Genomic DNA, 20665 nt, shown 5'->3' with positions numbered 1-20665 from the left:
AGTTTATGTGGGCCCACAAGTCAGAACCACTGCCAGCCACCAGCTCATGTCTTTGATATTTTTCCAAGGAAGTCCATTGGTACCTAACTGCCACCATCACAGGCTTGTCACACTGTCAGGTCCCCTCAAGGTCTGTGTTTCTAGTTACCCCATCAGCAGAGGCTTATATTTCAGACAGGGCTCAGATTTACATTCCTGGAAAGGACTTGGTGTGTTGAAATTACATAAATGCAATCTCATTTTTTTCATCACAATGTTTTTTAAAACTCAGTTAAAAAGGAAAGCTGTTTTTTTAATAATGCGAATTTTTGTTAATGTACTAGAATACTGTGGTGTGTGCTACCTTGACATTTTTATTATAATTTCTGTAGTAAGTGGGGTGGTCTCACAACCCTGGAAAAGACTTTTAGGGAAACCTAAGGCCATCTTCTGGGGCTTTTTTTTCCCCCCTCAAGAAACTGAAATTCAAAGTTGTCTTCTTTTTCCCACCGATGGGTTTTTCTGTAGCAAGGGTAAATTTCACCCAATGCTGATAAGCTATTCCACTGCCTTCAAAGCAATTCTTTTGCAGCTTCTCCATGCAGCCTGTGCTTCACTCTGCATTCCCACTTGCAAAAGGAAGGAAGCAACCCTTGCTCACTCTTTCTTAATTAAGTTTTTCATCTTTTGAGCTATCACCAGTTGTTGTTTCATAATGTCAAAGTCTCATGATTTGGAAGATGTCCAGGGGCAAATTCAAAAGCATACAACATCTAGTTTGATCCTGAATCCACAAAACCAGCTGTCTTCCCTTCTTAGACACAAGTCCTGTACAAATAGAGAATTGGAGATGTCACTCTGCCTTTTCCTTAACTGCAGCCATTTTTGAAACATGAATACCAGATATAAACCAAAGTTTATACACAGACATGACTTTGCTTATGGAAACTGTTCCCCTCAGAAAGCTGTTTGTCTTGAATGAAATGCTACTCCCATTCTGTCAATTTCTTTTTCAGTATTGACTTAGAAAACAGTTCACCAACTATACAGGGAAATCAGAGTTGTTATTTTGCCTTCATAGAAACCATTCTGTCGTCCTATACTTTGTCTCTCCTTCCATCACAGCTGAGCTCTGCCTCCGCCCTCCCTGCTCTGACATCTGGGAGAAGAAAGGGGAAGTGCTCAGGGGAGGGGAGGTGGTAAGAGCCAGCCAGACAAGTCCTGGGGGGAAGGAGTGCCTCAAATGCTGTCAGGGAGCAGTCCTGGCAATATTATGCAATTGATAGTTTTCACTGCTACAAATGAGAATTTTCCAGAAGTTGAAAAAGTGAATGGCTGCATGCTAAGATGCAGGACAATGAGAACAGCCTACATGATAAATTTATACACAGCATTAGTTTAATGCTATGAAACTAATTTGTGAGTAATCTCCATTAATAACCCTTAACAAGTAAGCATTAAATTGACAGGCATTGAAAAGAATTTCAGTTTAACCCTCCTGCCACACTACTCTTCATAGCCCCAAACTCACCCACCACCAGACCATGGACTACTTGTAACCTTTATATGCTCATTTGGTACAGAAAGTGAGCACCATGTTTACTTGACTCTGCTATGCATAAGTTCTTAGGTTAATTATCAATACCACGCTGTAATTTTATATAAATATAGTGATTTCCTCCAAGTACACAAAAATCTTTCTGCCATAGATGATGAATATCTTTTTCTCCAGTGTGGGCTCTAGTCATTGACCTGCTGGTAAATGTTTTAACAACCAGCACTCCAAGGGAAGAAGCTTTGGTTTGTGGGAGCTGTTGACTCCCATGATGTAAATACTCCCAGCTTGTCTCATAGAAGGCAGAGTTGGAAAGAGATACAGTCAGCTCTTATGAGCTGGGACAGTGGGCACCAGCATATAATTGATACTGTGACAGTTCATTGCTTCAGACTCCTACATAACCACTGAGGACCAGCTCAGGCCCCTGTAAATCTGAGCTCAGTTCTGCTCAACTCAATGGGTGGCCTGGAAGAGTGATTTTCACACTTTGAGTTGTAACATTTTAAAACATCCCGAAATTAATTTAGAGAGCTCAATGAGCATCTTTTAATAAAATAGAACACAGTAAAACAAAAAGAAACAAGTAGAACAAATAATACCATGATGTAATGCACATATTATAAGGATGCATGAATAAATAGAGATTTTTATATGCGGTTAGTGGGTTGATGTCAAAAACCAAACAATACTGACCCAGAAGCAAGTGTACTAATGTTACTCCCATCTGCAAAAGGAAATTAATGGAGTTTACTTCCTCTCTGTCTGATCAGGCCAGTAGGATGAATGACTAAGGTAACTTTGGTGATAATGCCATGGTGGTGCTAGCACCTTTTCTGGTGTATGGTTGACCCATTTGCAGGCAAAATGCAAAAAACACAATTTTGCTTTTGTCAGTTTACATGGTTGAACATTGTATTTGAAATCAGGCAAAGTCCTGTCTCTTCCTGCACATGTTTTCTCAGAATTCAGTCTCTAGAGAAAGCACCCTCCTGATGACTATCAATCCTCGTCTGTCCATGCATGTGTACATGTACACTCATACACACACACACACACACACACACACACACGAAATTCTGTAGGTCACTAAGACCCCCAGCTTTCCCAGGAGGTCTGCTATGAATGCACATGAGGGAGAATCAAAGAATGTGTTGCCTGTAGCAAGGACTTCTGAATCAAGTTAGTTTTGAAAAATAGGGGAGATGACTTTAATTAAAGCTTTCTCTGCACTGCTCTTTAATCCATACAGGAAGAAGATACAAGTACAGAGAGCTTTGCAAACTATCATAGCAAGCCCATGAGGCAGAAACCATTAGCCCCATTCCATAGATGAGGAAACTGACACTCAGAAAGGTTAAACACATTCCTTGAATATACACAGCTAATGAGCACTGTGCTCTAAACCCCTCCTTCTCGCCCCAGACCTATGCTCATGACCCTCAAAGCCCATTCATCACCCAGGCAACTCTTCCAAACTGGTGTCTTCAACTGGAAAGTGGAATCTTGCTCTATTAATAAAGAGGCAGCCTTTTGCTGAGGATGGAGCTCTGACTTTAGAGTCAGAGTTCTCTGGAATCTCTTCATACCTTTCAAATCACTGCCATGGGACCTCAAGCAAAGTTTTTTTTGCCTCTGTTTCCTTGCCTGGGAGGTGGGGGTGGTGGCAATTTCATAGGTTAATTATGAGGATGAACTAAGATAATGTTACCACATAACAAAGTCTAGGAGGATTTATACTAATATGTCAACAGTGGTCATCCCTAGCTAGTATCCTTACAGGTGGTTTCACTTTTCCCTCTTTTGCCCATCTTTTTTCAGTGGTGTTCTGGTAAATGTTCAGCAACTGGCTTTCCAAAAGAAAAGACCTGATTTGTAGTGTTTGCACATTTCTGTGGTGTAAATACTTCCATGATGGCTGATTTCAAACTACCACCGTGACATCACTAAAGATGGATCTGGGGAGAGACATGCATAGTTAGCTCTGGCAAGCTGGGACAGGCATACTTCAGCACACCAATGCTTTTATTTTTAACTACACAGTGAGTGTTTTAGTAAATTCAGAGAGAGAATTAATCAATACATCTAGCACCATGCCAGTCATGATAGTTGTCATCTCTCCCTGTCCTTCCTCCTAAGCCCTTATTAATCTAATCAAAGAGCACACTGACCATGAGCTCCTATCGACATGAAGTGGTGGATTTCAGGAAGCCAAGTGCCCTTACCTTGCTCCCCATCTGTCAGGCACTGGTCAGAACCTGGGCAGCCTATGGAAGAGATTCTGAATGTCTGCCTGCCGAGGAGTTATCAAGCAGATCCTGTCACTGTCGACACGAGACATGCTCTGAGCGGACATGTGCAAGGTTGATACTGCCCTAGAGCAAACCAAGTGAAGTCCCAAATGGTGGAGGGCCTGGTTTGGAGCACACCCCCAGGTGACCTGTCTCTGACTCACTGATGTAAGAGGGTGTGTGTGTGTGTGTGTGTGTGTGTGTGTGTGTGTAGTAGAGGTAGGGGGCGCTACAGATTTCTGAAGGAATCTAGAATTGGTTATCAATTGCAGCCCTGACAGGCCTGGGATGGGTGGCCATCAGACATGTCCCACAAAGGTCCAGGCACAGTCCCCAACTCTACAGTGTCTAGCCTCAGCCTCCCACTTGGCATCCTTGGTGGCACACAGTTGATGCTTAGGAAATTTTTTTAATTAATGAACTTTTATGCCATTATAGCTTGACCTATTGTAGAAAAGATACAAGGCAGCTCAGTAAATGCCTTGTTAAATAATAAGGAAGTCTGAGCCTTTGCCAGCTCCTGGATTCACCTGTTCCTGGATATAAAATGTGACTAAATCTAAATGAGGTAGTAAATGTTCATAAAGGTTGCCAGTGTTTTTTTTTTTTTTAATTCTGATTTTCCTGTGTTTTTCAAATGTATCTTCAAATAACATGGATCTCTTTTGTTTTTAAAACTGAATATTTATTATAAAAATAACCTATAAATAAAAAGTAAAACAAGAGTGGTATCAGCAATTAAGGACCAGGAGGCATGCTCTCCATGCTAGGAAGCTCTGGACCAAGGTCCCCAGACATTTTGGATGGGCCCACCTTGGTCTACTTATACTTCAGGATGCTTGTCACAGCTCTATTCTCTCTCAGCCTCTTTCCACAAGCTTCCCCACCTACCAGGCACTGAGTAATAACACTCTCCTTCAGTAACAAGTGTTAGTCAGAAGTGGAAATAGACACAGGTCTTACAGAAGGGAAATAACAGGCCCCAACCAGGACAACAATAAGTTGGAAATTCCGTGGGCCTGCATCCCCAGTCATCTGTCCTCACAGACCTAATCCCTGGGACGTCTTGCAGTGGGAGTCACCCAGAACTTGCAGGATTAGTCTTCCCCTTCCAGTCATGCGCCTCCAGGGCAGCAAGGCCTCAGATATGACGAATGTGTCAATTCAATTTCTCTCTAAGCAGCAGGGTTGCTTCAAGTAGAGAACACCAAGCCCTGGGTGCCTCCATTAAAGTATTTGTTGGGGGGACTCCCTGGTGGTGCAAGGGGTTAAGACGTAACCTATGAAGCTGTCTGCAGCCTCTGCAGCACAAGTTCAATCCCCGGCCTTCCAGGAAGAAACCCAGATGGTGCAGCAGACCTCTCCTGACTCACCCACTGCTCCCCTCAGCAGTGTACTTTGGTCAATCTGCCTGTTCTGTTCCCCACTCTCTCTGGTGAATCCTCTCACCGCCCCCCCCCACACACACACACCCCCTCTGGCCTTTACCCCAGCTCTTGTGTGCATAAATAAATAAATCTTTAAAAATATATATTTAAAAAATTAAAAATTAAAAAAATAAAGTATTTGTTGGGTTATAACACAGCCATCTCCACATCATGAGGAACCAGCTCTTCTCTGTGACCAGGACTGTAGCTGCGGGACCCTCGGGTGTTTGGTAATTTTTTAGAGGCATAAGTTAAGAGTGTGGGAATGAAAAAGTTTGAGAAGTTTGTGACTTTCAATTGATTTGAAGACCTTAAGTGTCGTTTAAGTCCTCTGTCAAACCTGTCAGCAGTTTGGCTCTGCTCTCAGAGCCAAAGTGACTCTAGAGTTAGCTGAGAAATGTCAGGCTGGGGTGGCCCCAGGGTTCTACCTCCATCCCAGGATGCACCAAGAGATTTGACCTTCAGTTTCCTCAGAAGTAATTTTTTTATTGGCAACTTTATTGAGATATAATTCACATAGCATATATTTGCCCACTTAAAGTGTACAATTCAGTCATTTGTAGTATATTCACAGGATTGTGCAACCATCACCACTATCAATCATAGAACATTTACATCACTCTGAAAAGAAACCCTGTACCCTTTGACAGTCATCTCCCAATTTCCTCTAGCTTCCTTCCCCCCAGTCCAAGGCAAGCACTAATCTAATTTTTGGCTCTATAGAGTGTCCTGGAGGGTATTTCATATAAATGGAATGATTCAATATGTAGACTTTTGTGTCTGGTTCTTTCACTTGGCATGATGTAGTATTTCATTGTTCAGTTAGACCACATTTGTTTATCCATTCAGCAGTTGATAAATATTTGGGTTGTTTACGCTTTTTTTGGCTATTATGAATAATCTACTATGGACGTGACTATACCAGTTTTTGTGTGGACCTATGTCTTCATGTCTCTCAGGCCACATAACTGTGTATAGCTGATTATGTCACTTCTTTGCTTAAAAATCCTCAGTAACTTCCCATATTATTAAAGTCAAGTTCAAAATCCTTCCCTTGGTTCAAGACTTAGACACTCCTCTTGTTCTTCTGATTTAGTCAAGAGGTTTCTCTGACACATAGACCCTCTTCCCTTGACAGACCTAGAACTTTCCTCTCCTTCCTCTGACCCTTTGTTTCTCTAACCCCCTCATCCTGAGATCCTAACTGAAATGTCCTCTGCCAGGGAAGCCTCTCCAACAGCTCAGACAAAGTTAGGTCTGCCTGCCACACTCTCATGGAACCATGTACATCTTCTCCTGCATGTACTAGTTATAGACAAATAACTTATGTGATTATCAGGTTATAATGTTTTCTCTCTCCTGCTACCATAAGCTGCAGGAGACCAGAATGCTATTCTTGCCCAACAGTTACCCTCAGGTACCTAGTGTGGCACACTGGCACACTGGGTAAATATTTACCAAATGAAGAATGGATAATGATGTCAGCACACAAGCCACTTGTCTGGACGCTTCCTTTTGTCTCAGCTGATATTTCCTCAGGAGGGTCTCCTTCAGCTGTTATTTCCTCAGGAGGCTCATAGGGAACTGCTGTGGTCAGGAAAATTCCCCTTTCTCTCCCCTTACCCCCTGCTCACCTGAGAAAAAAATCCAGCTTAAATCAGAAATGACTCAAAGGAGTTCCCCCATTCTAAGATAACTGGAGCCCCATTGCTTCCCACTAATACTTGGGATCTTCGGAAGGATGATCCCCCACAGCCTATGACTCAGGCCAGGCCCCAGCACTGCTGACTAAACCAACAGAGGTAGCAGACCGTTTCCTACGGTGAAGTGAGGCGGGAAGCAATTGCTTCTCTGAGAGTTCGGGAGCTGCTTTATGACAGACCGAGTTCCCATTAGTGAAGATAGTGTCTTTGTGCATGTCTTGTTTGAGAAACTGTCCTTGAGGAAATTCCAAGAGGAAACTGTACACCTTCTGAGACTTAATTGCTTTTTCAAAGAAACCTGTTTTCATCTCCCCCACAGATATGCACTTATTTGGCCATTATCCAGCACATGACGACTTCTATCTCGTAGTGTGCAGTGCCTGTAATCAGGTCGTCAAGCCACAGGTTTTCCAGTCGCACTGCGGTAAGTGGACTCCTGCACCCGCCTGGCACATTTGCAGCTGCCACTCCCAGGAGGATCTCCTCCTCTTTGACTCCCCCAACGCCGAATGCTGGCTTGTGTCTGTCTTAGCCCAAGGCTGTGGATAGATTGTTCCTGGGGCTCTGCCTCTGCTAATAGTGTAACTATTTTAAGAGCTGTATGTAGTCCTTCTCCTGAAATGCTCAGTCCTGTCAGAACAAATGAGAGAAAACCTGAAACCTGTTTAGGTAGATGGTACTAGACTGAAAAACGTTCACCCAACCTTTTCAGTGACAAAGGGCAGGGGAGAGCGGTGGCTTGAAGAATGGCTCCTGCAGCCTGGCATTTTGTTCCCTGAAATAGAGGGCCAGACAGCGACTCCCTGTATTGACACAAAGGAGGGATTGGAGCCATGGGCTGCCCAGTGTAGGGGCCATTGGGTTGCCCTGCCCCAGAAAATTCCTTTTAGTCAAGCCTCAGGTAAAGCTCTTCTTTTTCTTGTTAAAAAAAAATCCAGGTGTGTTTGGAAACTGGCTTCCCCCGGTATCTTTGCATCTTTGGTACAATGAATTCCCTTATCTTGGTCAACAGCAAACCCTGGACTCCCCTTCAGTGCAGGTGCCACGACATAAAACAGAGTCCACATGGCCGCTCCTCTCGGCAACCAATAAACAGCTATCTGACCTTAAACAAGCAGTTACTTAACCTCTCTAGGTTTAAGTTTCCTTATCTTTAAAGGGAGCATTGGACTAGGCGATTTCCAAAGCTTCAATATGCTGAGTTCCAGAACAGTATTTCCCAATCTTTTTATTTAAGCCATATTCTTTTTTGATGAACCTTAAATTTAATGCCCTCCTTTACTGTTAAACTTCAAAGCACATTAAATATTTTGCCTAAGCAAAAAATCTAAGTAATTATGAGTATGCTCTTACAAATTACACATTTCCCCTTTTTCACACTCAGGATGTTTAACTTTCCCCCACCCCTTCAGTATCACTACTGTGTAATAAATGAGCACAAAATAAAGGGAGCTGAGTTTATCTAAGATTTTCAGTAAATGTAATTAGGACCACAGAATAGTTCGTATCTATTGTGATATCTCTAAATATGTATATATGTGCATGTTATCTGTACATATCATCTGTACATATCTAGGTATGTGTATAAATTCTGTATCTGGGTGTATACTGCAGCTGTGTTGTGTTTATAATATGTAGAAAGATTCCAGGTGCCCCTGCCCACCAGGTTTTAGGTGCCCCTTCCAAGACTATCTGATCTACAAAAGCAAAAAGGTCCCTCAAAAATATTGTACAAAGAGCTCTGCATAGAGGCCAAGTCTCTTGCTCTCCTGTACAACTCTGAGGCCTTGGGATACTTGCTTAATGTCTCAGCACTTTGGTTTCTTCATCTCTTCCATGAGGTGGTGACAGCCAAGGGCACTTGCAACTCTTGTTGCTGGCAGAGTGTGCATGAAAGGAGCATGCTCTGCAGCAACTGACCTTCATACTCAGTGCTTGCTACCTTTCCTTCCACCACAAGAGAGAAAAGATCAAACCTCTCCAAAGGGAAACTGAGGCCCAATGGCACTATCAACTGTGGCAACAGGTGGGGGCCTCAAGAACCGAGCATTGGCAAGATCCCATCTAGCTGGTTGTTCAGTGGATGACCATGCAAGCTCTGTGGGGCGTTGGTTCTGTTGTATCTCATGAAAATACATAGGTTTGGTCACCCTGAATGTGACAATCATTCATTCATTCACTCACTCGCAGGAATGTGTTGCTGTTCTGGACAATGAGGAACAGCAGTGAATCAGACAGAAAAGAACAGTGGGAGCCATCAAAACCTTTACAAAAAGTTAATTCATTGGCAGAGTCTTTGATGAAAAGAACCTAAAAGGGACTCGGGACCCCACTGACCTACAGAATTCTACCTATGGCAAGGCCCCAGCCAGCCAGCGGAGGAGACCTCCAGGGTTTGCCTCCTTCCATTCTAGGCTTTTTGGTGCAAGAGCCAAGTCGAGCTGAGGGTTTTTGTGGCCATCTGCTATGAGCAGTGGCAGTAAATTAATTTGGGGGTTTGAGGTTATTGACCTCATCACTTGAAGCCCTGTCTCCCCTGAGCTTCTTGCTGAACCAGCAAACCAGCAATGATGAGGACACAACCATAGCCCAGCAGACTGAGGGCCCACAGTCCCCCTCATCTTTCAGGTGTGTGTTCATTGATTCACAGCCCATATTTATCAAGGCTAGGAAAATACAAGGCGAGCTCAGAATCTCAGCAACTCTTTTGGGGAGGAGGAAGATTTCTCGGTTTCCCTAAGAATTCCTCCTACAGTTTCTTGCTATGTCTTTCTTTGCTGATTTACCTCCTATTACTAGTCTTACTATTTTCAACAAGTTAGTAGGAACACTGTGTGCTAAGTGCCAGACACTGTGCAATGTATCTTTCATATGTTTGAGCTCAACAGTCCTACGAAGTTTGATGCCCATTTTGAACTTGAAGAAGCTAAAACTGGGGCCTTCCTAGTGGCACAAGGGTTAAAGTCTCAGTGTATCAAGCTGTTGCCAGCCACTGAGGCATGCTTTCATGAGATTGATCCCAGGCCAGGGAGCTAGCCCACATGGTGCTGCAGACCTCTCCTATCTCACCTGCTACTCCCCTCTGCAGTATATTCAATAGATCTGCCTATTCTGCTCCCCACTCTCTCTGGTGAATCCTCTCATTCCCCACCCAACACCTCTGGCGTACACCCCAGTTCTTGTATGCAGAAATAATTTTTTTTTAAAAAAATCTTTAAAAAAAGAAGCTAAAATGTAGGAGCACCTTGCCCAAGATCTCAATGCTCAACAGGTATAGATCCTGATTTTGACCGCAGCTAGCATCACTCCAGAGTGAGGGAAGTGCATGCTTACTCTGCTTGCTTAGCCACAGACCTTTGTTGCTTCTCTGCATGGATCACATGCCTCCTCTGCCCTGCCTAAACTCCAAGGCCTGACTCATTCACTCGTCATATAGTACGTGTAGTACAGGGCTTCAGACTTTTGTTAGCAGTACAACTTTTGTTCAAATGGAATCTCGTTTTGAAAGCCATCTATAAATATACAGTCCTGCGCCACATAATGACATTTTGGTGAGCAATTTATGCACATATACAACAGTGGTCTCTCTATGTATAAGCCTGGGTGGGAATAGGCTTTACCATTTAGGTTTGTACACTCTATGACATTCGAACAATGACTAAATAACCTAACACATTTCTCAGAAAGTATCACCATTGTTAAACCATGTGTGACTGTATATATCAAGCACAGCTACTGGGGTAAAACTTGGAGTAGGGGCTCAAACCCCACTTGCCTGGTCTACTCCTGACTTTGCCCTATCTCCCACCTGCCAGGGTACCATTGAACAGCATTTGAAGTTTGTTGCAGTGGTGACAACACACTTTGGATGCAGCAAAGCAGCTTACATGACCTGCCCGTTAACTGCATCACCTTGGGCTGGTCACCTCCTTTCTCTCTATCTTGTCTGTAAATGGCACTCTGCTGATGCGTGGGATTGTTGGCACTAAGTGACCAGTGAGGCACCTTCCTATGCCTACACCCAGAGCTTGGATTCACTTCTCTCCCCTTATCCCCATGGCGCCTTTCCACATTGCCCCCAATCGGAAGCAATTCATCCTCTTAAAATCCCTAGAACTCTCTTCCCTCTTCTCCTGGGCTACTTCCACCTTCTGCCATGCTCTTCAGTTATCTATGAACTATCTCTGCACAGCTGCCAACTTCTAGGATCCGTTCAGCCAAGGACGTACTTTTTCAATTCTGTAGTCCCAGCACCTAGAAATGAGATCATCACCAGCCTCAACCCCGGGAGCAGAGCTGCAGTGCCCAGGAGCCAGTATATCTGGAGCCAAATCCCAGCTCAGCCTCTGCCCAATCCTGAGACCCTGGACTTGTCACCTTGTTAAATGACAGGAAACTGAAATGTGTTTTCTCCTGAAAAACTTGTTTATTCTTGGCACCTGTGCTTTGGCTCCCAAATTTTAAGGATCATGCCATATGCCTACAATGGATACATGTCAGATTCAAGATCTCATGTCCTAGTTAAGTTGAAAAAAGTATGTGTGTGTGTGTGAGAGTGTGTGTGTGTAGGGAGTTGGTACTGGGGACTTTGGAGGTTGATAATAATTGAAAATATGAAAGCCATGGTGAAAAATCACGAATTTTGGAGTCAGACAAACCCAGGTTATTTTCTTGACTAACATTTACTAGCTGTGTGATTTCGGGCTAATTAAATAACCTTTCTGAGTCTCACTTTCTTCATCTAAAATGAAAGTGACTATTCATGCCATACAGTTGTTGTGAAGAATAGAGATAAAGTATGTAGAATTTCCTGGCAAGGAAATAAAGAAAGGGTAACTATTATTGTGAAAAAAGTGTGGCTATTTTTTATTAAGTTGAATGTTTCTTATGAAAAATGAGAAAACCAATTCAGTCAAGTGCTTCCTGTCTTCGTTGCTTGCCCTGTCTCAGGAGATGTGCACACTGAGGTCAATCTACAGACTTTGGCCTGTGATTCATCTTCAGCTTCCCACACTCTTGAAGGTAAGAACTGTCTGCCGCAAGATGATTACATTGCCAGGAGTCCTGAGGATTTGGCTTATAAATATGGCTTATTCACATTAGGCCCCAACCTCAGCTCCTTGGAAACACCATGGAGTCCCCAGTTCCTTTCTGGGTTTCCCGCAAGGTCTGTCCACCTTGGCTGCCTCACCGTAGAGGAGTCACATCACTCCCAGGACTGGCTGAATCCCTTGCTCCTGACTGTGCCCCAAGCTGGTGTCCCAGGTGTAAAAAGCAGATGCATCCACTGCTCAGGAGTCCCTCTACTTGGCATAGGGTGGAGGCCCTCTGTGCTACCCACCAGTGTTGGCTCCCTTGGGTCTGCTTCCTAGTCTGTGCAAAGGACCTTTAGATGCTTTTAAAAACTCTACCCAGGAAATCTAGGATTCTGAAGGATTAGTTTGTTTCTAAAGTCCTATAGTTACAATGATGAGGTAAATTAGGGATAGTTAGAGAAACAGAAATGAAAAGCCTTACCTCAGGAATCCTGATACCACTCAGCAAACATCCCTATCCCTCATAGCTGCTGTGGCTTATGTGCTGGCATGATGTGAGAGTCATTCATTTGGAAATAGCCTCTTGGGGTCAGTCTTTTTAGAGTCAAGTTTCAGCTCTAATGCTTTGCTGTGTGACGTTGGACAGGTTACGTTGCCTCTCTGTGCTTCAGTTCCCTTATTCTTATAATGAGTATAGTAGTTTATCTCAGAAGGTTGTGGTAATTGAAGGAACTTGCATGTGGAAAGCACTTAACATAGTGATGTAACTTAAGTTTGCTTCCAAAAAAAAAAAAAAAGAATCCTGGTTGTGGGTGTGTTGTAGTAACATGCATCTGAAGATATGTGAATTTATAACCTCTGAATCAGATATGATGTTGTAAGTCAGTGTTACCTCAATAAAAAATAATATAATACCAAAATATATATATGTGTATGTATGTATATATATATACATATATATTAAACTATCATTAACCAAGTGATAAGCTACAGAGATTTATAATGAAATCTTATCCAAAGTCTTCAATTGTGATTTCTGCAGAACAGGGGGGTGACATTTGTGAATCTTCCTCTTGTGTCAGGTACTATGGTGAATCCAAATCTCATCCCAAAAAGAGTGCTATTGCCATCTCTTCCACAAAGAATTGTGTGTGTGTGTGTGTGTGTGTGTGTGTGTGGTGGGGATCCTAGCTTGGGGCACAGGCATGTAAATAAGCTCAAAACAAGAGGATGCAAGATGGCTCCAATGGAAAGAATAATTTTATTGACTTTAGTAGTTGTATATTTTTAATTAAATTAGAATATTTTAATTAAAGAGAAAAATAATGGGTAGATCCAAGCTGTAGTTTTGTAATTGGGTTAAAACTTAAGAAGTTGTGTGATTTGTCTAAATGAAAGGAGCATGATCTTTTCTGATTTTTCTCCTAAATAGACATAATGAGCAGAAGCACATTGGCATTTAAGGCAGTCCTGTGCTGTCCTGAGCTTCTAGAACCCTGGCCTCTATCCACTGGATGCCAGTAGCAGCCCCTACGTCCTCCAGTTATGACAACCAAAACTGTTTCCAAGCATTGCCTGTGTCCCCTTGGGGACAAAATCACCTCCAGTTGAGAACCACAGTTATAAAATATAACGCCCCATTTGTCATGTCATATTTTATACATTTCCATATTTCAGTTTTTCTCCAGAAATAACTTCAATAGACTCACACAACAGCATGTAGAAAGTTTACTATTTCAGCTTCCACAGAGCCTAGTCACTAGGATAATTTTCCCATCACAGTCATACACAAAGCGTAAAACAAGATATCTTACAGAAGTCCCTAAATTGTAGTCCCTCCCACTTCAAAATCAAAAAATGGGGGAAAAGGCAAAAGAAATAACATAGCTGTAGACACTGATCTTTTAGAATTTTCAGCCACATTTGGTGCTCACCCTCCAAGCAGAGAACTGTACAGTCCACCCATCATCCATCAGACAGATAATCCTTGGATGTCACTGCTATTTAAAAAAAAAAAAAAGAATTAGAACCAAAGACCCTAGATGTCATTCAATAGACAAGAGAGGATTAATTTCCCCTCCCTTCTTTCTCAGAGAGGGCTTTTTATTCCCTTTTCTGATTATATTTTTGAATGCCCTTCAAGTAGCTGTTTTGCATGTTGATGGTGTTGCAGTGAAATTTAATGAACTGTGAGCTAAAGCAGAGAGGCTGAGCCGCAAAATAAATGAGTGACAGCGACTCACTCCTGGAGCGAGGCATGGCACGTCCTGGCTGGCACAGCCATTCCTTCTGCGTACATCCAGATGCCGCTATTGGTTGGTACCCAGAGCAGCTTAACCCAACAGTGCTTCACATGGGAACTCATTAATGTGGCTCCAGGGTTTCCTGCAATTGTTCTTTATATTTTGTCTATTTCCAGGTGACCTTTAGTTGAGGAGGAAGCAAACCATTTGTGCTTCTGGGCCCTAGAAAGTCAGTCCCTCCCAATGTCAGTGCCCCCTGGCCTCCCAGGGTGTCATCACTGGCTAATTATCCTGCCAGGAATTCCTCTCTGAAGAGTTGCCTGCCACAGCAAGGGGCTTGAGGTTTTTTGTTAGTTGTTGAATTTGTTTGTTGAGATTAAATTTTTGTTGTTGTTATTGTTGGTTGTCTTTTATGAGACTAGATTATTTATACCAGAGAATGTAAAATAATAAAAGGGAATTGGTCTCATCGAACATATTCTTTGTCAAGTCTGACAGTATTAATTAATAAGATTTGGCAAGAGCATATCAATCTGTGCAAACTTTGTTAGTAGAATTCTTTTTTAACTTTAATTTGATGAATGTATCCCTGATGCAGAATTAACTCCAGGATTGATATATCTTTGGGGCTTCTTATAATCAGGAAGCATGCCTGCTATTGTTTCTTCTCATTTCATCTTTCCATCATCCCTTGGAAAGTGCCATCATTAGGATAGATCCTAAGTCTTTATGAAAGCTCCTAAGGAGGATGGTCTCACTCATAGCAGGAATCTAGAAAACTTAAATAAGGGACCAGGAAAATGAACAACTATAAGAAAGTGAAAATCAAAATCAACAAAAAACTATGAACCAGAGACACTTTTGGGGGGGTGGGGGGCGGGAGGGGAGGGATTGGGGTCAGAATGGGGGGGTTGCAATTGTATGGGGAATATAAAAATAAAATTTATTATTTTAAAAAAAAAGCTCCTAAGGAATTCCCTAAGGAAAGAAATGATGGGCTGATTAACAAATACCTTAAATCAAGCAGTATGATTAAGAGAATCTAAGTAGAACTACATCTTGCTCCACTTGAAATTGTTATATTTTGAACTTGTTAACTGCTCAAATTAGAGTTAATGCTTAATCTAGAACCTAGGAGGTTTACCTGATCCTACACCTTGCCTTTTCTTTTTACTCTGCTAATGGCAGACAAAAATAACAATAATGCTAATATACTTATTGAGTACTTACTGCATTCTTGCTATGTGTTGTTTAATCCTAAGGTGCTATCATCATGTTATCTCCATTTCACACCTAAGAAAGGGGAGACTGAGGATTTAATAAATTTGCTGAAGATCAGGCTAATGTAAGTGGCAGGACCAGGATTCCAACCTGCCTCATTCCAGATCACTTTAACCACTCTACTGGCTGAATGTTTAAGATCTTGAACTTCCCGTAACTAAACTTTGATACAGAGGTCATTTTTGCCCATGAAGAATGCTGGAGACTTTAAGTGACAGGTTCATGGGGACACCTAACCTCCATCTCTCTTTTTTACCTTTCTAACCTACACTACTGCCCTTGTCGACTTATTGACACAGGTGAGGAACTTGGGCACAATTTTGAGGCAAGGGGAACAGGAGAAATAAATCAGTAATGGTGTGTTTAGGTCCTTAGCTATAGTATTTGAAATATATCTTTCAATATCAGAATTTATAAAGAAGAAAGTTAGTAGAAGAGGTGGAATGAGGACTACCATCAATTCTGCCTATAGTTTCTTGTTGTTTATTTTTATTTATTTATGCATACAAAAACTGGAGTGTAGGCCAGAGGTGCAGGGGGTGAGAGGATTCACCAGAGACAGAGTGGGGAGCAGAACAGGCAGATCTACTGAAATACACTGCTGAGGGGAGCAGCAGGCAAGACAGGAGAGGTCTTCTGCACCATGTGGGTCAGCTCCCTGGCTGGGGATCTAACTTATGCCACAGTGGTTGTCAATAGCTTGATAGCGCTGAGACTAACCCCTGTGCCACCAAGGAGGCCCAGTTTCTTGTTTTATCTCCAACAGAAGAACAGATCCATGAGCCCCACACAGTAGATCATTTCCTCTAAATTAAGTGAAATTCTTTTTTTTCTTGTTTCTGTCAATTAAATTAAAATGTTACAAATAAACAAATAGCCTATGTAATAGTTTCAGCTCAAATTTAGAGCTAGATTAGTAGGCCCTTCATAACTTGAGGATTATTAAATTCCTTTTTAATTGAAGTAAAAACTTGTAATTATCAGTCTTTCTTAAAGATGACTCTCTCGTATTAACTTCTTCAGAGGCACATGGGTTTGATTCATTCATTGATTTGAAAAGTATTTATATGCCAGAGATTGTTCGAGAGCTGCAGATGAAGTCGTGAAAAAGACAGATAGGGTGTAACTTTCTTGAGACCTATGATGTAGTAGGTTAAATAACATAAATAAAAATGCAGTCAAGCCATGTGAAGAGCTGGTACAAGCATATCCCAACAGAGAACACAGCAAGAGCACAGCAGGTGGGTTGTGTTTCAGGACTTCAGAGAAATGGATAAGGCCTGTTTAGGATTAAACACACATTCTATAGATCAGACTCCAGAGTTTTATTCTGTCCATAGTGAGAAGACAAGACGGCACTGAGTGAGGGAAAGACATAATCTGTTTTATGGTTTTTAAAAGATCACTCTAGCGACTGGGAGCCTAGGCAATCTCGTAGGGGCTAATAGATAGTGGTACAGATGGATGGAAAAGGATGAACTTTGGAAATATAGCCAACAGAATTTGCTGATTAATTGAATTGAATAAGGGAAGAGTTTAGAGTTAGAAGGAGAATGGTCAGTGAATCTGGCAGAAAAGGCAGCAGAAGATGACAACATGGAAGCCAAAAGAAGAAAGTGTTTTGTAGAACCCGCCAAATGCCAGTTGATCTTTGACAATAGTCACTTTAGTTGTATCTTGGGATTTTTTTCTAAGTGAGGGTGACTTCATTTTTGCATCACTAGTATACTTTTTTTAGGCTCGCAAACCCAAACCCTATTGTTTTATCTGTATTTGTGCTGAGCTCAGTTGCTACCCCACCGAATTGTCAGCAAGTCCTTTTACCTCTGCATTCCCATGTCCTGTGGCACTGCTCTGCATGCAGCAGTCCCCAGTGGGCTCCTGAGGGAGGTGCTGTGTATGTGCACGCCTGAGTCCGAGCACAGAGCCCATTTCCTGACTTGATGTACAGACAAGTAAAAGGAAGGATTCCTCCAATCTCAATTCAAGTGCTCTTGGCAACTCCACCTCAACAGAATTAGCATATGTGATAACTATTGCAAATGCTTATTTACTTATCTCTCTCTCTCTCTCTCTCTCTCTCTCACACACACACACACACACACACACACACACACAATTGCGCACACCCCAGACTAGGAGTTTAAAGGAGCCAAGAGCCTTATCTTTGTGTTCACCATCATATACCCTGAGTTAACACTATGCATGCTGGGTCTACAATTGGTGCTTAATATACTATTTTTTAAAAAATGAATCTTGGCAGAAAGGAAGGAGGAAGAAGGCAAGCAAGAAAAATTGGCTTGCCAATTGTGAATAAGCCAAATACTACACGTAAGTGAGTACATTCATTTAGAAGATATCCCTCCTTGAGAGAGAATGCCGGTCTCTGTTCAGATGCAGTTGGAAAGGCTGATGCAAGGAAAGTGGCCTTCTTCCTGAGCTCTTGTGAGGCTGCTGCTTTGATTTCTGACCACTGCTGGTTTCTGGAGAGCTGTCACTGTAACATGACCCCTGGCTCGTGACTCATCTGTGCCTGGTCCTCGCTGTACAGGCAGCTCCATTCCATTCCTCAGAGCTGTGTCAACCGAGGAAAATCAGGGAACAGCCATCGCTTTATTTAAAGCTGAGGAAAGAATGTTGCCAGCACTGATTCTAAAGGTCATTTTGGAATTGTCCCTATGCTGAGCAATGAGTAAATAGGCATTTCCCGAACAGTGCTCCTTCCTGAGTCGTGAATCAGTACTCAGAGCTGGTCTCAGCAGTGCTATCCCGGGGACACACCGCATGCCAAATCTAGGTCCTCTCCCGCTTCACAGCAGCTCTTGCTCTATTAAAAGGCCAAAAGGGGGCCTCCCCTGGTGGCGCAGGTGGTTGAGCACAGCGCTATGAAGCTGTCCGCAGCCTCTGCAGCGCCGGTTCGATCCCTGCCAGCCGGCCAGCTGGCGAGGGTCCCACATGGCAAGCAGACCTCTCCTGTCATGCCCGCTGCTCCCCTCAGCAGTGTATTTTGTCAGTCTGCTTGTTCTGTTCTCCGCTCTGTCTCTGGTGAATCTTCTCACCCTCCCGCGCATCTGGCCTGCACCCCAGTTCTTGTATAAAATAAAAATAAAAATAATAATTTTTTAAAAAGGCCAAGAGGTCTTGGTGTAAAAAATAAAAATGTATCCCTTTCACTTTGGAGTTGCATCACTCATAAATTATCTAAATTCAGCTGCTTACACTGAATGATACTATTAGTGCATCTATTCTTCTAATAATGTGGTCTCAGACACACACCTCCTCCTTGATCTGGATCTTGAGCAGAGAAAAAAGATCTTTTCCAACTCTGGAGGAGAAAATAGCCATGGAGAGAGCCCATTATCTCCAAACTTGGTGACCAAGGGATTTTCAAGGATGGATTTGATTGTATGTGATTTTCACCTCACACCCTGACACCACAACCCAAATCCCATCTAAATTGCAACTTTCCCATTACAGTTTCCTTTTGGAAGGGCCCCTGAAGTATTTGCTCAAGGAACTGATTCTTAGTGCCCCACTGGGGTCCTGCACAAGAATGCCTGTGTGGACTCGAGTCCCTAAAGAAGGTTCCAAGTTCTATTGTTTCTGAAGTCCAGTGCTTCTTTCCATCATATGTACATTTACCATGGCAGATTTTATTCCCCCCACCCTGGAAAAAGGTACTGTCAAAGTGATGTGGAACCTTACAATTAATGGCATCCTGGAACTGAGGAATTACTGCAGTTAGCAGTCTGTGGGGACCTTTCCTTTGCTCGCTCAGTGCCAGACACTTCTGAAAAATGAGTGCAAATTGGGGAAGGCTGCATAGGAGACACACGAGAAATAAACTGGTCCAGGGGAAAATGTAAATTGGGGGGAATAAATGATGAAAGATTAAGTAAACGATTTCACTGTGATGAATCCTACTTCACATGGAATGATTAGTCATTTTTTCCCAGAGAAAGCAACTGTAGTCTTTGTGTTGTAAAAGCAGAACTACAAATTTCTGTCTAAGGTCTGCTTTCTGACTAACTGCGGTATGTTTGCTTATTAGCATTATAGATATTTTGTTTTTCTCCTCTAGGAATTATTTTTTCAAATTCCCGAGCCTTCTCCAGAGGTGCGTTTTTCTAAGAGTGTGGCTTGGTTTGTGTTATGGCTGTGATTTTCTGCTTGTCTCTACAAGTGACTGCCCCCACACCTATGTAATCTGATTAGACAAGCTCCTGCCTCAGTCCCCATTAGTAAGGTAGTATTGACCCCAGCCCCAACTGCCCATCTTACTCATTGACCCAATTACTGTCAGCACTGGGACATGGTCCTGATGGTGGCACTCTCTGCAAGTAAATCAAGTTTCTGATGGTTTTAAGGAGGTAAGCACTGGACCGAAGCACTTTTAAAATCCTTGTGACACTTTCTCAACCACCCCTGTCATGTCCTTACCACTGTGACACTCACCCAGGATTTAGTAATAAGGAACCTATCCTTGAACTGACCTTTGCCTCACCTGCTGTTTGAAAAGAGGAGGTATTGATGGTGATGTTTGCTGAGAGGCCCAGGGAGGCAGTAGGGGTCCCAGAGAAGGAGGGGTGCCCCTGATTGCTGCCCTGCTCTGTAGCTGTTTTAACCAGCACAGGCCCGTGGCATAAGCAGAAGAACTGTGGTCCTTTCTTTTATCTTCTTACTGTTCGATCTGCCACCCCCCTTAACTGCAGAACTTATAAATGGGTTGTCAGTGTGATTTGGTCAATACTACCACGATCCCCCATTCCATCCTATTTAGATTGTGTAGTGATTGTAATATCTGTTTCATTATTCAGCTGACACTAGAATTGTGTTGGGCTGGCAAAGCAGTTCAAGGGAAGGACCATCAGTCTGGATTTGGTTTGGCTTGGTGGGATTTCTTGGGAAGAGTGCTCTCTGTTCCCAGGACACATAGACCTTTATTTTCCCTGCTTGTCTCCTATGTGGTGTTTCCAGAAGTGCCTAACCTGTGAAAGAGCTGATAGAAGGTCCCATGCAAACTGTTAACTACAGTATTTGCTCGATTTCAGGATGCTATTAATCATAATATGCTACATTAATTTAATAACACCTTTTTTCCCAGGTGTCAGGAACGCTTCCAGGGAGTCTTTTCATCCAGCCAGCATTGG

At 42.7% G+C, this 20665-nt stretch overlaps 1 protein-coding gene across 6 annotated transcripts in view; it reads left to right on the top strand.

Moving 5' to 3' along the window:
* The window catches only part of ATXN7L1 (ataxin 7 like 1), a gene marked incomplete at both ends in the record, with an annotated part of 232355 nt that overhangs the window by 71279 nt on the left and 140411 nt on the right, over window positions 1-20665 (top strand). For 5 of the 6 annotated variants that reach the window (XM_084230418.1, XM_084230420.1, XM_084230419.1 and 2 more), the window contains one exon: window positions 7275-7379. In XM_084230418.1, the coding sequence (XP_084086544.1) occupies window positions 7275-7379 (105 nt within the window). Of the gene's footprint in view, window positions 1-7274; window positions 7384-20665 lie in introns of all 6 variants that reach the window. The other variant, XM_084230421.1, reaches the window with a different exon arrangement.

The sequence above is a fragment of the Talpa europaea genome (genome assembly GCF_964194135.1).
Source record: "Talpa europaea genome assembly, chromosome: 3".
Taxonomy (NCBI): Eukaryota; Metazoa; Chordata; class Mammalia; order Eulipotyphla; family Talpidae; genus Talpa; species Talpa europaea.
This window is presented reverse-complemented; position numbering and strand designations above follow the sequence as displayed.